Consider the following 24,475-nt stretch of genomic DNA (forward strand, 5'->3'; position numbering starts at 1 on the left):
GTCATGTGTATTCCCCCTCCCCAGCTTGAAGTTGCAACACCAGCGCGAACAGACGACTCGTTCATCACATTGTCTCCATACACCTCCGTTAATTGGCAATGAATATCACAAGGTCGAACGTTTCGTGCATTAAGAAATTTAATCACGGTCCGCACTTCACAACTGGCGGGGTTCTTAATTTGCTTAAACATTTTAAACAATCACAGACACAACACAGGTAATGCTAGTGTCACGCAACCTCGCACAGAGCAGGCAGACAAGCCACTGACGTGGTCTGACCTTGCTCAGCGGCTACATGAGTCGTCAGCGCTTCATGCGGCGCTAACGGGTACTACTTTCAGGATGGCCCTCGTAAAACTACAAGGGAACACTGCCAGGCTGAGATGGTCACATAATAAAGTATTAACCTTCAGGGCCCAAGTTGGTGAGTTTTATCTTTACTTAGTTTAGCAATATTTGAAGGGGCTCAGATTTACTGGCACATAAAGAACTCCATAAGGATAAAATTACAGCACCTCAGTTTTCAGAAAACAGCAAAAAGAATAGTGCGATGTAAAAACAGTAAAACACCATTATAGGGAAGTGAGTAAGTCTCCTGAAAGATTATGACTATACATGTTGACATTTTTGGAGACATAAAATATAATTGACAGTAAAGCTTGGTAACTACACTAAAGTGTAGCAAAAAATGAAGGAAAATGGAAAACTAAAAATATCGCACATAAGGGAGGGCAGTGAAGGAGAAAAGAAGTTCAAGTTCCTTTGATATCTACTTCTGCAAGAGCAAAAGATGTGTTTATCTGGAATTTTAAATTATGAGCTTTATAGCTCAACAATCCTTGTTAAAACAGTATTGCAATTATGACAACAGGGTTGCCATATCGAACAGCTTTGCTCAACACCATCACAGGTAAATGGCGGCACATAAATTTGTGAAATTCAGTATTTAAGTTCAGGACAAAAAGTGGAAGAAACTTAGCTACAAATTATGTTTATTAACTAAAGGGTGGGGAGTTTACAGGGGCTATTTTTGGTTTATACAGAATCAGAGGTAAACGACAGCACATAAAAGACCTCATCATTGCAGAGTAAGGCAAATTGGGGAGAAGATAGACAAATAATTTTTATGGGCTCAAGGGGTGAGGGAGGCATTCAATTGCATTTAATAAATTTCTCCAGGCTAGAAAGCCGATGCAACAAACAAATACTGCAGATGACTCTACAAAAGATCGCAGTATTAATGTTAAAGAAAGAAATTACACACGTAGGCTTATTGCATAACTCTCACTCAACACAAGACAATTACGCACCGATTTAAAGCCTAAAAGCACATACGCAACAAATAAATACTATAGATGACTTCACTACAGAAGAGAGCTACTGGCGGCTCACAGAGTGAGGGACTACACGAGGCTTGTAGGAGAGCAACACAGAAGAAAAATGAAGGAAGGCAATGAAGCGATGGCTTGTGCTTCCTCGCTACGAATATATTTATGAAAAAGAAAATGTTCTGTAGTTATTTTAATAACTAACAGGCAAAAATGCATCATCCTTTTTCTATTTATCATTCATAATACATTACAAAGTACAGTATAATATCCCTTAATCCCGAGAATTATGGGTGTCATAGAGGGGGTGTTTTTACTCCTTGTAGATCCATAAGAGCAATAACGTTTTCTTAAGGTGAAATGAGCTATAGCTGCCATATGTTTTAGCTTATGGTTAAAATAACTGCCAATAGATATCAGGAGCGTATACACAGGGATTTGGAATGAAACAGAGGAAAGCTTGTTCACCCAAGCACAATTTCCATGGTGCTGTACTTTTCAGAAGTTTGTTGACGTGAATGTTTGTGTTTTAGGTTTTGTAGACATTACTGGTATGTTGTCTGCATCTGTAGCGTAACGGCTACTGTTATTAGCTGCCGTCCTCGGGGGCCTGGGTTCGATTCCTGGTACTGCCAGAAATTTAAAATTGGCAGGAGGGCTAGCATGTGATTGAAATGGTATATGCAGCTCACCTCTATTGGGTCGGTGTGCCTGAAAAGAGCTACACCACCTTGGGATGAGGACACAAGTTTAGTTTAGTTTTATTGGCATGTTAAGCAATCCCTCTTCTACTGCTTTTCCCACACCCTGGTAGAGTTGCAAGTGCGAACTGTGTTTCAAATATGGACTTGGTCCTGTTTTATGACCAGATGCTCTTGCCGATGCCAACATTATGAAGAAGAATGAACTCATATTTTGTGTTTCTGTGATGGTTGGATCTGTACACAATCTAAATATTTTGCTGTTGAAATGGGGTGGAGTGTAAAGCAGACAAAGTTAAATATTTCTGACACATTCTACTGTTCTAGTTTAACTGAGCATGAAATGCAGCAAAAACAATTTCAGCTGTGTACAGAACTAATGCTATTGCTGAAAGTGCAGCAAGGAAATAGTTTTCTCATGTGTGAGAAAATCAATTTGACTTATATGAATATCCACGGTTAGGGCGACCGTCATACTTTGATAAAGATCAATTAAGTGAGGTTATTCAAGTGAATCCCCATCAAACAATATGGGAATTGGCATGAGCTATGAATTGTGACTATTCAACCATAGTGTGTCATTTGTATTCTATGGGTAAGGTGCAAAAATTGGGTGCATGTGTTCCACATGTACTAAGTGAGGAAAACAAAACATCAATGCATAACAGCCAATAGATATCACAAGCATATACACAGGGATTTGGAATGAAACAGAAGAAAGCTTTTCCGCCTATGCATGATTTCCATGGTGGTGTACTTTTCAGAAGTTTGTTGACATTGTGAATGTTCAGGTTTTAGTTTTTGTACACATATCCCAAAAACGAATATCAAATAGAGTCATACTGTAATTGCTAAATAGTGTTGGACACTCAGAAATTAGTGATAATGGGTGGAAAAGTGAGAAAAAGGAAACTGATGAAACAATACAAGTGACGAGGCAGATTAAGATGATGAGTACTGAGGTATTACCGGTAGGATTAATCGTCAGAATTTGGCAGAAAGTAAAGATGACGGTGATAGTGAAGAAGAAAGCAGGGAATGGTATGAGGTCACAAATCAGGATCCAGGACCACAAAATAAGTTTGTAACACAATAAAAGTTTCAAATTGTTTTCCATTTTAACACATACTGTATTGTGCATATCTATTAGTGAATTTGTCATTTTTCAATATTATACTGTAGCATTAATAATGAAGTAGCCAGGAAAGTAAATTACAGACAAGTTTTGTGTATGTACTCGTATATAAATATAGTGTTTTATTATATTGGTGAAGACTACTGTGTGATGCACCTTCTGCCATTTTTGCACTAAAACAGGCAGTTGGCTATTTATTACTTCAAGAATAAATGGATATCTGCAATATGATCCAATGAAATTAGATATTAATAACTTATTTATGCTTAACTACTTACATTTTCAGAATGTTTAGTTGTGTTTAAAAAGAAATCACAAAAATGATTCTCATAAGCAAAAAGCTGACAAGGGTTAAATATGTTTGTAGGTCTTGATGTACAGTAGAAATCTGTTAAGCACAAATGTAAATAACAGTAAGTACACTGAATGAATGATGCATCTGTGCAGTTGGGAGTTGAACAACTCGAATCTTCAGAGTCCCAAATAACACTGTCAGGAGCATCACATTCAACTGGATATGTAGCGTCCTTCCAGACATGCTTAATCATATTATTGAATACGGGGGCACTGAACGGATTATAGAAAAGGACGCGAAGGTTGATGAGTGTTACGGATCTGGAGGTCAATATCAACGTTGTCAAGTAAAACTTGCCCACAAAAATGTTTGACGAACTTCTTCCATTGATGAAAAAAGTATACACCCAAAGTTTGAGCAAAGAAAGTTACACCAGGTGGAATAGTCATTACCTGTATGTGTTTATCCAGAATTGCGAACAGATTTTTTTTGATGGAGTGAATATCCAGATTTGAAATCAGTCAACTAAAGCACTCTAGCTTTCGGGCATGCTCATTGCCTTAAATCAATATCATGCACAGCCATTAGATTTAACCCTTGCATCTTGAAAATTATGACCGTACGAACTCCGATATGGCCTTGAGTTGTTAATGACCATTTGCCAATGTTGTGGGAGGAGTACGATTCCACACCAGTAGAACTATTATGATTTTTACTGCGTTGAAGAAATCAGTCATCCAAGTGTTCAGAGCAGCTTCATCATGAAAGATTTCTCCCTGAATCTTGTTAGAGAGTGGTCAGAAAAGGTGAAAGTCAGTAGACGCAAGGTCAGAGGAATGGGCAGGTTGCAAAACAGTTTCCCATTCGAGTTCTCAAATAACTTCTTTGGTAAATTTGGCCAAGTGTGGGCATGCATTATGCAGTAACAGCATTGGACATCCAGGTCATTTGTCTTCAGCAAACCCCCTCTGGGTGGGAGACGCAGACGAAGAATACACCCACGGTATCCCCTGCCTGTTGTAAGAGGAGACTAAAAGGGGTGACCATGGATTTTGAACCCCTTTTAGACTACAAGCATCATCGCTTCAGGATTGTGCTTTGGAAGCAGTCCCTTGGTCAGTAATACAGTTTCTGAGAAGGTGGGGCAATGGAGGATGGATCCACTGATTGTTTTAAATTCACATTCATCCATTCATTCTTTATCATCATGTTCTGAATTCTGGTCAATGGATGAATTTTGTACTCTTAAATTGTCATTGCCACAGAAGTGACGTAGGGCTGATGTTTAATTTCAGGGCTTTTCGCCGAAGACTTCACTTTGGAGACTGCAACACGTGATTGATGACACGTCCATGATTTTCATTTGTGGACACAGTTACTGACCTGCCAGACCTTCCCTTGCATTGACACAATACACTACCCATACGACGAAATATATACGGTGGCTACAATTAGCGTACGCAGTGGCCTCCACGGTATGCACTGGCCAGCGTATTGGTAGGTGTGCTAGGTACCAACTGCTGAGCCCAGCCTAGCACACGGGGGCGAAACGTTGACAACCAAGAATGAGTTAGCTGGAAAATTTATAATGTCCAATAACGGACCATATATATTGGTATTATAAATTTACTCATTCGGAACAAATATTTCAGATGCCCTATGGGAATCAACATCTATATCAGCCTGATGACTGTCGCCTTGGGAGAGGGTGTTCTTGCATGCTGTACAGAATCAATTATTCCCGTAAATCTTTTACAGGTGGAGCGCAATATTGTTATTTATATTTTATTATAGTTACAATTTATCCATTTAGCATTTTCAATTTCGCCAAAATATTACAGCACAATTAGCTGCCGTTCTCAGGAGCCTGAGTTAGATTCTCGGTACCGTATTGCCAGAGATAGACGAATGGCAGGAAGGTTGATTTGCGGTAAAAATAGTACATGCAACTCTGTACCACTGGGGGCCTGTCTAAAAAAGAGCTGCGCCACCTCGGAATGAGGAAACGAGTTTATTTTGGTTAAGAAATATTCATGGTTGTTACTAGGCCTATTGCCGTAACATAGGCAGGCGAGATCATTAACACAGCGATCGTTTAATATCTTGTAACTTGGGCCAATATAGGGTTTTTTTATAAGAGAAGTAGGTTTAAAACGTGATAAAAACAATCCAATCGCAAATGCTTTACTTGCCAATGTACCTAACAAATAATAATAATAATATTGACTTTTTATGACCCCACCTACTTTCAACGATTTTCGGAGACGCCAAACAAAACATACTAGGGTATGCGTTAATAAAAAATAGGAGATGAGCGTACTAAATTAAGCATTATAATAATAAAATGCATTACCACCACATATATGATAATATGGAACCCTTATCCTTTTTCTCTATGAGGTGGAGTATGAAGTGGGACGAATCTTCGTAGTGAGTTTTTATGACCATATGCCCTTCCTGACGCCGACCTCATCGGAAGAATTAAGGAGATGAAGTGAATGACGTGATATGAGCACCTAAAATGGATTATATTTACTTCATATGTAGCCCTAAAAGCTGTGTTCACCATTTACTGACTTTTTACATTTAGAAATACTGCCTTCCAAGGAAAGTAGCCAGTATAACTCAAATACATTCATAGGTTTGTTAAAGAACAGTGTAGAATGTTTCATGTACAATTTATAGTTCTTTATAGCCTAGAAGTCATGTGTTCACTGCACAAAATTTGAGGTTATAGCATACTGGAACCTCCTTTACTTTTTTGGCTGTAAAAATAGGGAAAAAGGGGTCCAATACATGAGTAAATATGGTAACATTTTCAGGGCTAGAAAAAATGTGATTGTACTTGTAGGCGGTAATAGCAAAATTTCGCGATGCGATAGGTACCTATGTTTATATGTTCCTAATCCAGATATAGGCTACAGTATCATGCGCAAAACAACTTCACTGTACCACTCAACACAAAATCAATTTCTAACTTCTGAATGGAATGCAAAATACAAGCACAAATAGACTCACTGTGTTGTTCAGCAATCTTGCTGCTAACCCGCAAGCAAAACTGAACATTCCTGAGGCTAACAGCTTGCTCCCCGAACATGCAACTTATCCTGTTCAGGAATTTAAGGCCTTTGTCCGTAATCATGCAACTGTGGCAACAGATCTTACCCGAGTTGGAAATTACGTTTATTTCAGAAGGGATGGCAAATAACATTTTCAGGGCTAGGAAAAATGTGATCGTACTAAGCGGTAATTGTGAAAATTCATGACGCAATAAATGGGATATTTTTATACAGATTTAATACGATGAAAATCGGAACTTCAAATTTACAACATGCTAAGCGGGAAAACATGTTAATGAGGAATGTACTCACGAGGTTTCATTGTACATTGTCATAAAACAGCACGGATGGATGATGATAGAGCTGAAATGGTAAAATATAGTGGGAAGGCATGGATGAAATATATTTGTAGAGTAACAGGATTAGCATAGAATATGGGTAAGATACCTTCTGATTGGATAAATGCAATCATCATCATCATCATCATCATCTACAGTTTCCAACTGTTGGCTAGGTCTGCTTGGAACATAAGCCTCTCCATTTCCTCTTATCTTCCCATCACTTCTCCCTCTTCACTGTTGCCCAGTCCTCTCTTCTCCTCTGTAAACAGTCTTCCACTCCTTTTATCTACCTCTTGTGTCATTTTCCTGTTATCTCCATGATAAAGATGTTGATTACAATAGGGAACCTGAAATATTTGTTCCGAATGAGTAAATTTATAATACCAATATAGTTAGTCCGTTATTGGACATTATAAATTTTCCAGGTAACTCATTTTGGTTGCCAGCGTTTCGCCCCAGTGTACCAAGTTGGGATCCTCAGTTGCTAAATGCCACACCCACCAAGACGCATGGCTAGTGCATACCGTGGAGGCCACTGTGTAGGCTACCTGGAACCACCAGCAGTGGCAATGCACTATGAGAAACCAACTATACTGGTATTATAAATTTACTCATTCGGAACAAATATTTCAGGTTCCCTATGGGAATCAACATCTTTATCATCTGATGACCAGGCAGGCATCAATTTTTGAAAATGATACAAAGTCTCTCATAGTGCATTGGAACTGCCTGTGGTTCCAGGTAGCCTACGCAGTGGCCTCCACGGTATGCACTAGCCATGCGTGTTGGTGGGTGTGCCATTTACCAACTGAGGAGCTCAACTTGGCACACTGGGGCGAAACGCTGGCAACCAGGAATGAGTTAGCTGGAAAATTCATAATATCCAAAATGGACCAACTATATTGGTATTGCTATCTCTATCTCGCGCATCCTCCTGGGTATCCTTTCCTCTGTCATTCTCTTCATGTGTCCATACCATCTATAGTACGCGAACCTTTTCTTGAGCCCTGAGCTCCATATTGCTGAATGGGAACTAGGGCTCAAGAAAAGGTTCTGTAGTAATTAGTCCTAATTTACAAGCAAAAGCAAACGAAGGACTGCAACAATTATAAAGGTGTTGGTGGTGATTGTTTTAAGAGGAAGTACAACTAGGCAACCATCCTCTATTAACCCTTCACGAGTGGTGGTAATTTATGGCCATAGGCGGCAAAATAAATTGAAAAAAATATATATGTATAAAATTTTGAAATATTTACTAAAACCATGAAAATATACCCAAATTAACCACATAAATTGTTTAAGAGTGGGAACCCAACTATGAAGTAGTCTGAAGACAAAATAGATATTGTCTCAAATTTTTCAATGGAAGACTAGCACAAGGGACACTCCATGATATGATCTGACAATGGTTAACTTTAAGTACACTTTAGCCCTCTGTATGTCTACCTTTTAGTCTCCTTTCCTGACGCGGGGCCAGGTATGAGGTGAGATGAATTTATATGGTGTTTGTAAAGCCAGAGGCCCTTCTCAACATCAACCTCAGGGAAAGAGTAAATGAAGATGGAATGAACAATGGTGAATGAAATTTGATAAGTAGGTGCAAGGAAACAGCTGTGGGGTATGAACAGGAACTGACTCAGCATTTGCCTGGAAGTGAAAATGGGAAATCACAGAAAACAATTGAAAGAGCTTGCGTTTCCACCAAGTGACGCTTGGAGATGATTCAGTGGTAGCATTGCTACTGGTGGACTTTTGAAGATATGACAGCCACGTGGAGCAAGCTTATACATACGTGTACATGTGTTTATTACTATTATTACTGTTCATGACCATTGCAGTTGCTATTAATGACAATTACCATTATGAAATCTTTGCTGTACAAGGTCTTTATGGTCGCATTACTGTACTATTATGGAGTCATGACGAGTGCATTACTGTAAAACCTTGTTAATTCGAAGTAGTTGAGAAGCAAAAATCGGACTTCGAATTACGCAATTTCAAATTAACCGCCAGCTCGTAATTCAGAAATGCCAACCCCTGCCGTGTTACTGCGTGCAATTAACCCTGATTCAGAGATTAAACCTTTCAAGTGCCACGGAAAAAGAACTATTTCCAAAATGTATCCAACAAGGTGCATTTACAGTATTCAAATAATGGATAACTTGGATAACTCACAAACATAATCTCACGCAATGAAAAAAAAAAGATTCAAAGATGAGGAGAAATCTATGCTGGCTCCCCTGTGCAAGTGTTTTATTTACTGGATTAATATACTGTATGCATTTTAGGTGCCCTGTACTTGCACAGAAATTACCTGATGCCTTTAAAACATCGTGCCTTATTGAACTTTCCTATGACTAGGGGAGAAAGTCTCTCGCTTCCATCTCCATTACAACAAAGTACAGTGACTCTATCTTATACGATTTTCCGTCATGGCACTTCTCTTGTAATTCAGAAATGCCAACCCTTGTCGCGTCACAAAGTTTTCTAAGACCCATTAATGCATGGCAATCACCTTGATTCACAGTTTAAACCTTTCAAATGCCATGGAAAAAAACTATTTCTGAAATGTTTCCAACAAATTGCATTTACATTATTCAAATAATGTATTTGGATAAATCACTGGCAAACATAACCTCACGCAACGAAAGAAAAAAAATGATTCAAAGATGAGGACAAATTATGCTGGCTTTCCTGTGTAAATGCTTCATTTTTTTGGGTTACTATACTGTTTGCATTAATGCCTTGTACCTGCACAGAAAGTGCTTCAAGCCCTTAAAACATCGTGGCTTACCGAACTTTCCTCTGACGAAGGGAGGAAGTCTCTCGCTTCCATGTGCATTGCAACTCAGTACAACGATCCCCACCCTTGTACGATTTCCCGGCTGGCACTTCTCTCCTTTAAAACCGTAAGTCCGTTTGGGCTCGGCATTAAAAAACAATGCAGTTTCATCAGAACTGACAATATTGTTCGGTGCGTACGAATTGATTATACGAGCCACGCTTTTTTGCCAACTGTCGGCACTGCCAGTGTTCGCCGTGGATCCTGCTTCTCCGCACACTGCCTTTTACATGATACTGTGGAGTATCTTAAAACGCTGAATACAAAAGAGTTATGATTTTACTTGAACTTAGCAAATATGAATTACACTGTAGACACACCAAAGTGAGTGAAAGTGCGGAAAGCTATCCCTGCACGTTCTGGAAGACACCTATCATGACGCGGAAATTTTTTTGAATTTAAATTACTCAGTAAAATACTAATTTTTTAAAAAATGTAAAGGCGGTTTTGAATTAAAAGTCTGAATTTCGGTAATGGGACTGACAATGTTTTTCGAATTACGAATCATCCATATTTCAAATTAAACAATTAAAATAACATGCAAAACACCACCTCATGTTTTCGGGAGCAAGAGCTTCTTCGAATTAGGTGGGATTTTGAATTAACCGATTTTGAATTATCGAGGTTCTACCGTACTCAGTACTTACAAGTTCCCGGTGAGCAGTCGGTGGAAGATGGTTCATAGTGTTCTTCTGTAAGTCAGACTCTGGATTATTCCTCTCCGGGGAAATGCACACTTTAGGTAGTGTTTTATAGGTGTAATCTGGAGATAATGTTTTGTTGTGCACACAACTGACTATTGCTAGAAGAAATGTAGGCCAAGTGTTCAGCGCTTGGTCGTTCTTTGATTGATTTGATGTGGCATTTGTCTTGCATCTAGTTCACAGAAGTTTTTTTAAAATGGTGATTTAGTTTGATTAACAGAGTATAGTGAGGTGACTGGGTTTGTTTTAACATACAGTTATAACCTGGGATACATAGATTCCATGGTGATGATGCTATTGTGGTAATGTAAGGTAAGGTTAAGAATGGACAGTCGTCTTATTCGTAGGAAATCACCAATTTGAAACATGGCCTTCAGAACTATGTATAGTTGTGGTGTAGTGTATAGCCTGTGGATGTTGTTTGTGGATGATTGGTCTCATCACGTGATGATTATTTATTGTAGATGTTTTTTTAAAATTTGTTTTGGGAGTAAATTCAAGTTGTGAAATTGACAGCAAATCTTTTATTGGAAAATCCTGGCATGCAACACCAATTTATTTCAAGGTTAAACAGTAGCAGGTAAGGTAATGAAGCAAGTTTGGAGCCTTGTCAGCCTGATGATCGTCGCCTTGGGAGAAGGAGTTCGTTCATGCTCCACAGAGTCAATTATTCCTGTAAATCTTTTGCAGGTGGCACCTAATTTCGTTATTTATATTTATTTCAAGTTAATACCGTATTTACGCGAATAATCCCTTACATTTAAAGATAAAAATTTCATTGTTCCGTATTGAAATTATTGATGTTAAAAATTAAATATTTGAAAAGGAGGTTCAACCTATTCAATACTTAAAAGAAAGAAATGCAGTAATCACATTCCTATTTAAATGGGACCGGTTTCGACCTTAGTCCAGGTCATCATCAGCCGTAAAAACATGTACAATGATTATGAATATTGGAGGTCAGTTTCACACTCTGATAGGCACAAAGACACGACACTTTGTGCATGACAGAATGTGGTGTCGTGTCTTTGTGCCTATCAGAGTGTGAAACTGACCTCCAATATTCATAATCATTGTACATGTCTTTACGGCTGATGATGACCTGGACTAAGGTCGAAACCGGTCCCATTTAAATAGGAATGTGATTACTGCATTTCTTTCTTTTAAGTATTGAATAGGTTGAACCTCCTTTTCAAATATTTAATTTTTAACATTAATAATCCCTTACACCGAATAATCCCCGCACCCTAACTTTAGGTAGGCTTACTTTGAAAAAAAATTGCCAACTTTGATGCAAAAAACCGCATCACGGGAATAATCCCCGCCACCGTATTTACGCAAATAATACCCGCCACCGAATAATCCCGCACCCTAAATTTAGGAAGGCTGATTTTGAAAAAATAATGCCAACATTGACGCAAATAAAACCCGCACCCCAATTCCGTGCCCCAAATTTAAAAAAAAAATGTGCAGGTATTATTTGCGTAAATATGGTATTTTATTTCATTACCCAGATTTAGTGTTCAAATTTTGCCGTAAAGTTTCACAAGGTCATGCAAAATTGGGATTATACTATATTTGGCACTAAAAAGTTTCTAGCCCCAGGATTTGAAGAGAAATTACAATGACCTTCTCCGGATATTTGTCAAAATCTCCAACCTAAATATTTCATTATCAAAATAGATAAAACTTTTCAGCAATAACCCAAATACATATTAAAGAAATAATACAAATGAAATGTGTGCATTACCTCATCAGGGCTAGAGGCCTGATATACACAGCTAGTTTGTTTGCTCCAGTAGTGTTGATCAGCTTCCGTCTGACTTTCCATAGAACCTGGACTTTCACATTCTCCTTCATCCTCAAACACAGGTGTCACATTATGGCATAGTGCAATAGCTTTTACAGCTTCCTGTACTCGTGTCACTTCTGATCGGCGAACTTTAGTGCTGTTTCCAGGTACATTACTGGAGATGGAAAGAACACGCATCGGTGAGGCACCCAAACTTCCTGAACCATCCCCAGATGAAGCTGTCTGCTGCTGTTGTGTGTAGGCTGTGGTCAAATTATGTGCCACCTGGAGAATGTTAAAGTTAACCAGTGTTAGGAATATAAATATAAAACAAGTTTCAAAAAATTCCCCATAGCCTACCCATAATCCACAAGGAATTACCAAATTTCAATCTCTTACCTCATCAAATGTCTCTGTACCATATGAGACAGTTCCAAGGTGCAGTTTTTTGAAGACCATTTCATTCTGAGTGAGAGTTCCGGTTTTATCACTAAGAAGGTAAGAAATTCTTCCCAGTTCCTCTGGAATTGTTGTTGATCGCACAACAGTACCAGCAATTTCCTTATCTCGTTGGATTGACCATGAATAGAATGCCTTTCCCATATCCAAGTTTACTCGCAAACTGAAAAGGAAACAGAATTTATGGATTAACAGAGAATAAGCCAGTATCAAGAGTATAGCAAGAAAGAGAAAAGTAGCAGAGTTCCTGTGATTAATACCATGAATGATTACAAACAGCCACCTAATTTGACTAAATTGGAATCTGTGAGTCATGTGTGGCACTGAGAAAAAGAAAACTCATACGAGTGTGTGTTGCACACCACCTTTAGTTAGTTTGATTCTCTGAAATCATTCACTTCTGTAGTTAAGATAGGGAAGATGACAACTCATTGAACAAAAACAAAATCCACAAAAAATTGAAACTTAGCTCTTATATAGCTGTGGAAAAAATTCTTCTTATCTGAAACAAACTTACCATTTAATGTAAATCACTATGTTTAATTAGTTTTAATATTAAATCAAACAGCAGACATACACTGCCATCACAATCTCAAGAAATACATATCTGTTTTTTTCTTTTTTCCAGTTGTTTTACATCACACCGACACAGATAGGTCTTATAGCGATGATGGGACAGGGAAGGGCTAGGAGTGGGAAGGAAGTGGCCATGGCCTTAATTAAGGTACAGCCCCAGCATTTGCCTGGTGTGAAAATGGGAAATCACGGAGAACCATCTTCAGGGCTCCCGACAGTGGGATTCGAACCTACTATCTCCCGAATACTGGATACTGGCCGCACTTAAGCGACTGCAGCTATCGAGCTCGGTAAATACATATCTATGATATCTGAACTTTCTGACAGTACTTCCAAAGAGGAAACAAAACAAAATATTTTCAAGATAGACTTGTCCATATCCTCCCCACTTTTGAGGGAGCAGCACAAATGAAAACAAATAAACAAGTAATCAGTTTTTATGTAATTACAGCAAAAATCCATTATAGCAAGTATTCATATCGGCAAAAAATTTACTTGCTGTAGCGAATTGCCGTTATATCTGCTTTTTCGTAAAAGTCGGGGGAAAAACCCACACAGATTAAAATCAGTGTGAAGTGGCAATCAGCTTGTTCAAAACTAGCGTTTTCGCAGAAGATATCCAAACCACGACTCATTCAATAGTTATTTTTCTAACTCCAATACTACACGAATGCATATATTCAATTTCATTCTGAAAAGGTAGAAACATAGTATAGACACTCCATAACTTACGATTCTTAAGTCAACAGTATATGTACCATGAAAACATATTTCAAACGTCAGTAGAGAAATAATAAACTTCTCGCTATAAATAGCCATTCTGAAATTTAACCAGACGCTTTTCTTTCTTAACAATTAGCTTTACATCACATCGGCATAGGTCTCATGGCAACGATGGGATAGGAAAGGAGTAGGAGTAGAAAGGAAGTGGCTGTGGCCTTGATTAAGGTACAGCACCGGCATTTGCCTGGTGTGAAAATGGAAAACTACGGAAAAACATCTTCAGTGGGGTTCGAACCCACTATCTCCCGAATGCAAGCTGTTAACTACGTGATCCAAAATATAAACTTACCTCTGAAATGAGTGATGCATCAGCCATATCTCGACGTGTATCACATTATCACTTAATTTCAGTATATAGCATAAAAATCAAGCAATCGTTTACATCAGCCTTTATTTCTAATGAGTTAATATGTGCTATCAGCCATGTTATTCACGCGTTTACTATGAAAATGTGTTCTCTTTCATTCTGAATTCTCTTTACAGAACAGCAGTCGACTGGTAGAGTATTACTGACTGACTCTACGCACTGGAAAGATATTCCCCCAATAGACGGTAGTGGGATTGTGTCTCTCGTAAGAGTAAGGTTAGTTGTTCGGATCCGTATATGATTCCCAGGGTCATATGATTTTGTCTGAATTTCTAAGATAGAAGAAATAATTCCTTCAGTGTCTGCTGACATTCTTTTTTATTGAAACAGTGATTCACCATAAATGTGTGTGTCTTAACCTGCAGAACAATGCCAAAAGAGAAGTAAATGACAAGATCACACCTTCAACAATATGAAGAGGAATTTAAAAATATTTTCACTACTAAATGTGACATGCGATTTGACATGTTGCACAGGTTGTTTCCCTCCATGATGATTCTAGCCCAGTCATACAAGTTGGCTTTTGTTTATAGAATGTCAGCGAAAGGCAACCACGGCGAGATAAGGTGATGAGAATACTGTAGATAAAACTGCACACTGGAAATGCGCACTACTATTTCTGAGAAGGGAGCAACAAGTGTTCTAATTAATACTACTGGCAACAAAAAGTTATGTTGTACAGTGATATTGGCAATTACTGCTGAAGGCTATAGGCTACCTATGTACGTTATATTTAAACTCAAAACATAACCGAGGAACATCAAATTCCCAACTGGTATCCTCGTAACTTACGTGCTCAGGTGAAAGGCTAGATGGGTGAGAAAATAATTTGCGACAGAGTACGTTCTGTGTGGCGATGAAGACTTGGTGCACTGCTCCGAAAGCAGGCTTTACTTCTGCTGTAAAGGTCTAGAGGCCACCTAGTTCATGCTGTGAAGCAAGAGCTCAGAGCAAATAAAACCGATCATGCTGTGATTCCGGATGGCCTCGTATCCATCTTGCAACCTTTGGACATGCCAGTGAACAAACCATTTGAAGACCATTTGCGGTGAAAGAATTCTGACTGGATAGCTGCTGAAAACAATGAATATAACCAACACCACTGGTAAGCTGAAGTGTCCGTAGCTCCAGCTGATCTGTCAATGGATCATTTGGGCTTGGGGTGCCATATTTGACCGGTCTAGAAAGCCAAGAATAACGGCCGAGAGGATTCGTTGTGCTGACCACACAACACCTCATAATCTGCAGGCCTTTGGGCTGAGAAGCGGTCGCTTGGTATGCCAAGGCCCTTCAAGGGCTGTAGTGCGATGGGGTTTGGTTTGGTTTTTGGTACCATATTTGAAGCGATCATCCCAAAGAGCTTCATGAAAACTGAAATTTTCAATGCACTTGATGGCAGTGAAGATGATGCTATATGGACTCACAGAAACAGGAATGATTCAGAGAGTAACATGGATGTAGACGAAAGCGAAACTAGCCACTCTGCTTGAGACTCCGAGTAAACGTTAATAAGCAGAGTCTTCATATGACATGGTACTGTACGATTATAATGTGTTTCTTCTCCCAAATTTTTTAAATGTAGAAAATCTAGCCCCTCTGCAAGTGAAAAGTGTTGGTAAATTATGAATAGAACATAGTCTAATTCCCGTCTATGATGTTCACACTCAAATTGTGCAACAGGAAGACCGGAAGGAGAAAAATGTCAGAGGCATCAACAACAACAGGCTCAACCATGACCTTCACCGTCTTTAAAGTGCAATTAATGTGGTCGTATGTTTCATTCCAGGATTGGTCTCCTTAGCTATCAAAGGCATCTGCATCCCTGAATTGAAGGGTTGGAAGAATCGCAGGAGAAATATGAATACTAAGATACAAGTTATCAGCTGACGACAACAATTTAATTAATAGCCTCCTTGCACAGTTTCAATCTTCATTTAATTTCTGTACATTAGTAATACAAGTTAAAATCTTTTGAGTGTATCCAGTAAAATATTTTATGAGTTAAGTTCAACAACACAGGCAAGATTACTCATTTCATACAGTACGCATTACCGTGTTGAACTTCAGTACTGATTACTTTTGCATGTTATCCAGAACGCCGCATTAGTAACGTGATGATCGTGTGTGACGCACTGGCAGCTCAGCACAAGGATGTGTTTGAGCCTGCACGACAACTTCAACAAAGCGAAGGATGAATTCCAGAGCAGGCACATACAAACCAGCTGACGCAAGAATATAGCATGCACATTTCCTGCTAGTTCATCAGGCTGACTACAAATCTTATGTCAGATTAGTGGTTTAGAAATTTTTTTTACAAGTTGCTTTACGTTGCACCAACACAGATAGGTCTTTTAGAGACAACGGGACAGGAAACGGCTAGGAGTGGGAAGGAAGCACCCGTGGCCTTAATTAAAGTACAGCCTGGTGTGAAAATGGAAAACCACGGAAAACTATCCTCAGGGCTGCCGACAGTGGGGTTCGAACCCACTAACTCCCGATTACTGGATACTGGCCGCACTTAAGCGACTGCACCAGTCCCTGTTATAACAGTGTACTAGTCAAAACCTGTACTGGCATATAAATATGTCGCTAATGTAAGTTTCAATAGCAATATGTCCCAAGGTCTTCTAAAAACTTTGTCTGATAACTTTTTGTATAATAGCCACACCCCCTATTTTGGGACCTTAAAACTGGCATAAAAAGTGGAGCTGATATGCGAGTTAATACAGTATGTATTTATGAAGAGTACTTAGCCCGAAGGTTGGTTGGAACCTCAGCAGTTTTGTCACCAGCTGTTAGAGATGGCCTAGGCAATATTGAAGAGGTGTGCTAGGAAAATGAGAAGATAGTTTCCCCGTTTCTTTCCTCACTGAGCCATTTTATTTATTTTTTTAGCTTATGGCTTGTACATAACTCTACATCCAAACATTCAAAAATATAACAAACAATATAACACTTCATTTCTTTTGCCATTTGTTTTAAGTCGCACCGACACAGATAGGTCTCATGGCGATGATGGGATAGAAAAGGCATAGGAGTGGGAAAGAAGCGGCTGTGGCCTTAATTCAGGTACAGCCCCAGCATTTGCCTGGTGTGAAAACGGGAAACCACGGAAAACCATCTTCAGGGCTGCTGACAGAGGGGGCTCGAACCCACTATCTCCCGGATGCAAGCTCACGACGGCGCAACTCTAACCACACGGCCAACTTGCCCGGTATATAACACTTCAAACAATCTAAAAAATAAAAAATTTAAAAAAGTTCACAAACTCAAATCTAAACTGTTCAACCATTGTACAACCTCATCAGAAGCACACACAAACTCCTTCACCTAACCGAAGTATGACCTCCTTGGACATTCAATGACAATTCACGGACGGTCTGTTTCTTCTCATCACAGTCACAATCGGAGGAGGAGCACATACCCCACTTATGCAACAATGACCCATATCGTCCATGATTGGTACTGACAATGTTGAGAAGAACCCAAGTTCTTCTGGGGAGATTAAAACCAGGTGATGGATGTTGAAGACTAAAGAGGGTCTGCCATTCATCTGCAGCTGTGTTGGTCCACTCCAATTGCCAGTCATTAGAACCGTTCAAGTTTCCCTTGCAGTCTGAATGGGTGGAGATCTTTATTTCAGACATCCATACCTAACAACCATGTCTTCATGAATGGGAAGACTTGGATTCATTGTTATCTTTCTGAATTCGCGTATTAGATTATTTTGTCTGCGTATTCTTGGATGTGTTATGTGACTCAAGACCGGCAACAAAAAAGAGGAGTAGATCTTACTGCGGCACTGACAATGTGCATCGTCTGATTCAGAACATCAATATTCTACCGAGCCATTAGTTGCTATTACATACCAGCCTGCCAAGCCTACTGACATGCATGTACCGATCGACCCTTTGAGCAACATTTGAATACATACGTGCCAACTTTGCAAAACCAAAAATCAGGAGATTTTGAAATGAAAATAAGGAAAAATCAGGAGAAATCAGGAGATACAATTGGTTAAAACTGCTTATTCTATGTATCTTGCTCAATACAATACTATGATATATTTATAACACTTTTTGTCTCAAAGCCAGGCTGTTGCTATAATGAGGCTACAAGGCTAAAAATTACACATCTCTATTACCTCACAGGAAGTATGTGAGTGAGATGATCAGTCTCTGATAAGCCTTCCGAAAATAGTATGAACACATGCTCCACATGTACGAATCGGTCATACATTTAAATGCCATTTCTTAGCAAATGCATAGATTAATATATTGCATCAAGCGCCCACGTGATTATGGAAAGCGCAATGCTATTTGTATCAAATAACTAGCTGTTGTAACCGTGCTTCGCTACGGAATTCTCAGAAAGACTGTCCCAATAGTTTTCCCAACTGAAGTCAACATATGTCATTACAATGATGTCAGTAGAAATGTCACGATTAAAAGTAAGCTGTCATATGAAATATTCGATAAAACGAAAAACAGCACATTTTCTCACTTTTAAAGAAAAGTACCACAGTGCCGATCTAACAGTTCAAAGTTTCAGAGCTAGAATGACCAGGCCGCAGACAGCCGTGAACATCCTGTGTCATTATTCCATTTAAGATGATGCTTTTTGTTTAAAGAAACCTAACATCTAGGTCATCGGCCCCTAATTGTACAAAATGAGACAAAATGTAATGACAATTTAAAAGTCCAAAATCATCCAGTGACCAGAAATCAAAACGTGGTGTTCCTTACATAGTAGCTACTAATCATAGGAAGGGCAGATCCATGGTGTCGCTCATAGAGTGGTACTAATCACAGGTACTGTAAAACTCATTAAAAGAAATAAGTTTCATAATGATAGATCCGTATTGAACTGTGATTACAATAGAGTAAAATAATATATTATTATTGGTCCACCTTTTCAATACAAAATGAAAATTACATAGGGACTAGTTTCGACCTAGTAATAGGTCATCATCAGCCTGAAGTAAGTCAAAGATTGAAGAAAACATAAACAATGTAAACACAAGTACAGTCTCTTTAAAGGTACATACCAAGTGGGAAGTTGAGTAGAGATATATTAAAAATAATAACTCATCCAAATTGACGAAGCACTGAGCGGAATTTATGTAAAGTTCGGTGCGCCGTATATTATAAAAGACCACTGTGTACTAAATGATGCAATAAAGAAGAATAGTAGGTTGAATGCTGGCTTCTTCTTAGCTGTTGTATAATCGAAGAAGATTACGTCGTGTTTTATAAGGTATTGATAGACGTCAAAATACATGGATGTTGGAAGGCTCTTCAGTTTTTTTGAACATGGCAATAGTTGCGTGTGGAGGCTTAGGAAACCAGAGAAGCGTTATATTATGTTAAAAAATAGAGATCCTTAAAAAAGTCCCGTGCGTTGTATAAATTGTGGAAATGGAAATTGAAAAAACTTGGTTCTTAAGCGATAATGTTGTTCATTCAGAGATCGATTGAAAATAAAGAATCGTAACATAGTCTTCTCAAGATGTTCATAAACCAGAATTAATAGACGATGCGAAGTATGATGCTAGGAGAAAGCTCTTCTGCTTCTGGAATCTTGAAGGACGATGGATGTTTCACGAGGTGGAGCAACATATATGGAGTTAAATAAAGGTGGAAATAAATTCGCAGTTCAATGCGGACCATAAATTTGATTCTGAATAAAAGACAGTAAGATTTTTTTTTTTTTTTAATGTCAAAAGGAAAACTCAAGCGTGATGTGATGAGCTGAAGAGAGAAACGGAGGTAGGAAAGGATCAAAGGAAATTTTGAGGAGGTGAGGGAAGAAAAATGAAGGCAGGAGAAGAATATATAATTTTTTTTATTTTTATTTTTTTATTTTTTTTTATTTATTTATTTATTTATTTTTTTAGCTGAAGAGAGAAACGGAGGTAGGTAAGGATCAAAGGAAATTTTTTTTTATTTATTTATTTTTTTTTTTTTTTAGCTGAAGAGTGAAACGGAGGTAGGTAAGGATCAACGGAATTTTTTATATCTGAAGAGAGAAACGAAGGTAGGTAAGGATCAAAGGATTTTTTTATTTAGCTGAAGAGAGAAACGAAGGTAGGTAAGGATCAAAGGATTTTTTTTTTTTTTTTTGAGGTGAAGGAAGGAAAATAAAGGTCTGAGATTTTTTTTAAATTTTTTTTATTTATTTATTTATTTATTTATTTTTTTTTTTTTTGGAGGTGAAGGAAGGAAAATAAAGGTCTGCGTTTTTTTTTTTTTTTTTTTTAAGGTGGGGCTGAGGGATGTGGGAATATGGAAGAATGATTACGAAAAGTGCTAAAAACAGAATGAACAATCGGACCTTTAATATTAGATTTTGATTGTCTGAAAAGTTGAATAAGCAGGTCAAAAAGAATGTTTGATTTTTCGGAAATGTCATTGAGATTGAAATTGGGATTGAAATATTGGTCTAAATTTATAAAGCAATTCTCTGTTATGTTAAGGAGGGGTCCTTTATTCATAATTTTGAGAATTGTCATATCTTGTTTAATGTCAGTAAATTTATGATTACAATCATTCATGTGCTGACCAACTGCAGAAAATTTATTGTGTTTTTGGGCATTGACATGTTCAAGGTATCGTATTTTAAAGTTTCTTCCTGTTTGTCCGATATAAGAAGAATTGCAGCTGTTGCATTTGAACCTATATACACCAGATTTTGAAAAAGGGTCAGTTCTATTAATAGATGATGAGTTGTGTAAGACATTAGCGTTATTATTGTTGGTTTTGAAGGAGATTTTAACATCATGTTTTTTAAAAACGTTAGTGACCTTGTAAATATCTTTATTGAACGTGAAGGTAGAAAATGAAGAAATTTTTGGTTTTCTTCAATCTTTGACTTACTTCAGGCTGATGATGACCTATTACTAGGTCGAAACTAGTCCCTATGTAATTTTCATTTTGTATTGAAAAGGTGGACCAATAATAATATATTATTTTACTCTATTGTAATCACAGTTCAATACGGATCTATCATTATGAAACTTATTTCTTTTAATTACTTAGCCAACCAGGCAAAACGTAAAGCCTATTTATACTTAGGTTTAAAAGTTAAAATAGCCAAATTAGGCAAGGATATCGAGTTTCTTAAACAATGTATTACGCATAATTTGACACCTAATTTTCTCAAAGGCAACTTAAAAAGATTTCGACCTTCGCCTCACATTGCTAAGACCCAAATTAAAACGAACAAAATTTGGCTAAAAGAAGAAATTAAATTCCTATACAAGAAAAAATCTTTCTTAAATCATAGATTATATGAAACTCACCTCGTAGCTGCAAATTCACTTTCAAGTGTTCAATGGAATTTATTTCAATCTCTAATTGATAATAGACTTTTCAACATATTAGCTAAGAAACAGAAAACCTTAGATAAGAAACTTAGTATACTAAAAGGTTCTAAATCTAATAACACCCTTGCTACTAATAATAGAAATTCCTCTAGCACAACGATTCAATTTCATCCACCAATTATTAATTTATCCAATGTTCCTCTGAATGATGACGATAATTCAATTTTAGCCAAAGGTCCTAATCATAATTGGCCTAATCTTAATAAACTTGACAGCTCTACTACTATGATCTTAGAATCTGAACTAGCCATCAGTAAATTACCTCTCGAAAAACAGGATGAAGTTAGGTTCGAAGTTAAACGTAAAATTCACGACATTCTTAACTCAAGTACGAACTCCAACATCCCTAGCGACATTAAAGAATCATTCATTGATCAAAAGCGATTACGCGCTCTCAAAAAGAAGATTTCTGATAATAATCTTATTGTCACTAAGGCCGATAAAGGCAATACCACTGTTATAATGGAAAGAAACAATTATATTAATAAGACTAAAGAATTCTTTTCTGATAGTTCGTTCACTGTTGTTAAAAAAGACCCTACTCAAAAAATCCAACGCCTTCTTAAACAAACTCTTAAAAATACTTCATTCCTTTTAACTGAACAAGAAAAAACTAAATTTATTAGCATGAATCCAAGTCTTCCAACCGCTAAAGCCCTTCCTAAGATACACAAACCCGGCATCCCTATCCGCCCGATCATCAATTACAGACCAAGTCCTCTTTATAATGCTTCTCAATTCATTCAAAAGTTTCTAAGAAGATATTATCATTTTTTGTCTAAAAAATCTATTAAAAATACTACAGAATTGATCGAAAATCTTAATAACTTTCATATCCAACCTAACCATTCCCTTCACTCTTTTGACGTTGTTAATATGTATCCTAGTATTCAAACCTCTAAATTATACCCTATAATTGAAAACAATTTAGGCAAATACAGTCACCTAAGTGCTTTAGAAATACAAGACTTTATGTCTATCCTGAAATTGGTTTTAAACAATAACTATTTAACTTTCGACGGTATTATCTACCAGCAGGAAGGTTTAGCCATGGGATCGCCGGCTTCGGGCATCCTAGCTGAAATCTACTTAGATTTTTTAGAACATACTAAAATTGATAATAATAATAACTTCATTAATATTCTTTTTTGGGCTAGATATGTTGATGATACTTTGGTAATTCTAGATGAAAGCACAACAGACGCAGCTTCTACTCTTATCAGCCTTAATAATATCGACCCACACATAAAATTTACGCTCGAATCTGAATCTGAACAAAGAATACATTTTTTAGACTTAACCATCATTAGGCATCTATATTCCTTAAAATTCAACATCTTCAGAAAGCCTACCCAAACATCTTCCACTATTCATCAAGTTTCCTATCATCCACAAATCCATAAAAGAGCTGCTTATAATAGTATGGTTCATCGAGCCTATACGGTCCCAATGTCAGAATGTGATCTTAAAAAAGAATTGAACAATATCCGTATGATCGCAAAACTCAATGGTTACAATAGTTCTTTCATTGAAAGTATTATCAATAAATACAAACATCGTCCTTTAACCACTCTGAAAAAAGAAAAACCAAAAATTTCTTCATTTTCTACCTTCACGTTCAATAAAGATATTTACAAGGTCACTAACGTTTTTAAAAAACATGATGTTAAAATCTCCTTCAAAACCAACAATAATAACGCTAATGTCTTACACAACTCATCATCTATTAATAGAACTGACCCTTTTTCAAAATCTGGTGTATATAGGTTCAAATGCAACAGCTGCAATTCTTCTTATATCGGACAAACAGGAAGAAACTTTAAAATACGATACCTTGAACATGTCAATGCCCAAAAACACAATAAATTTTCTGCAGTTGGTCAGCACATGAATGATTGTAATCATAAATTTACTGACATTAAACAAGATATGACAATTCTCAAAATTATGAATAAAGGACCCCTCCTTAACATAACAGAGAATTGCTTTATAAATTTAGACCAATATTTCAATCCCAATTTCAATCTCAATGACATTTCCGAAAAATCAAACATTCTTTTTGACCTGCTTATTCAACTTTTCAGACAATCAAAATCTAATATTAAAGGTCCGATTGTTCATTCTGTTTTTAGCACTTTTCGTAATCATTCTTCCATATTCCCACATCCCTCAGCCCCACCTTAAAAAAAAAAAAAAAAAAAAAACGCAGACCTTTATTTTCCTTCCTTCACCTCCAAAAAAAAAAAAAAAAAATAAATAAATAAATAAATAAAAAAAATTTAAAAAAAATCTCAGACCTTTATTTTCCTTCCTTCACCTCAAAAAAAAAAAAAAAAAAATCCTTTGATCCTTACCTACCTTCGTTTCTCTCTTCAGCTAAATAAAAAAATCCTTTGATCCTTACCTACCTTCGTTTCTCTCTTCAGATATAAAAAATTCCGTTGATCCTTACCTACCTCCGTTTCACTCTTCAGCTAAAAAAAAAAAAAAAAAAATAAAAAAAAAAAAAATAAATAAAAAAATTTCCTTTGATCCTTACCTACCTCCGTTTCTCTCTTCAGCTAAAAAAATAAATAAATAAATAAATTAAAAAAAAAAAAATATATATTCTTCTCCTGCCTTCATTTTTCTTCCCTCACCTCCTCAAAATTTCCTTTGATCCTTTCCTACCTCCGTTTCTCTCTTCAGCTCATCACATCACGCTTGAGT

General features: G+C 37.3%; 1 protein-coding gene across 5 annotated transcripts in view; it reads right to left on the minus strand.

Moving 5' to 3' along the window:
* Positions 1-24,475, minus strand: part of LOC136856766 (probable phospholipid-transporting ATPase IIB) — a 407,253-nt gene that overhangs the window by 179,352 nt on the left and 203,426 nt on the right. For all 5 annotated transcript variants that reach the window (XM_067134860.2, XM_067134861.2, XM_067134862.2 and 2 more), the window contains 2 exons: positions 12,597-12,819; positions 12,156-12,482 (listed from right to left, as the gene is read on the minus strand). In XM_067134860.2, coding sequence (XP_066990961.2) covers positions 12,156-12,482; positions 12,597-12,819 — 550 coding nt within the window. The remainder of the gene's footprint in view (positions 1-12,155; positions 12,483-12,596; positions 12,820-24,475) is intronic.

The sequence above is a fragment of the Anabrus simplex genome, chromosome 1 (genome assembly GCF_040414725.1).
Source record: "Anabrus simplex isolate iqAnaSimp1 chromosome 1, ASM4041472v1, whole genome shotgun sequence".
Taxonomy (NCBI): Eukaryota; Metazoa; Arthropoda; class Insecta; order Orthoptera; family Tettigoniidae; genus Anabrus; species Anabrus simplex.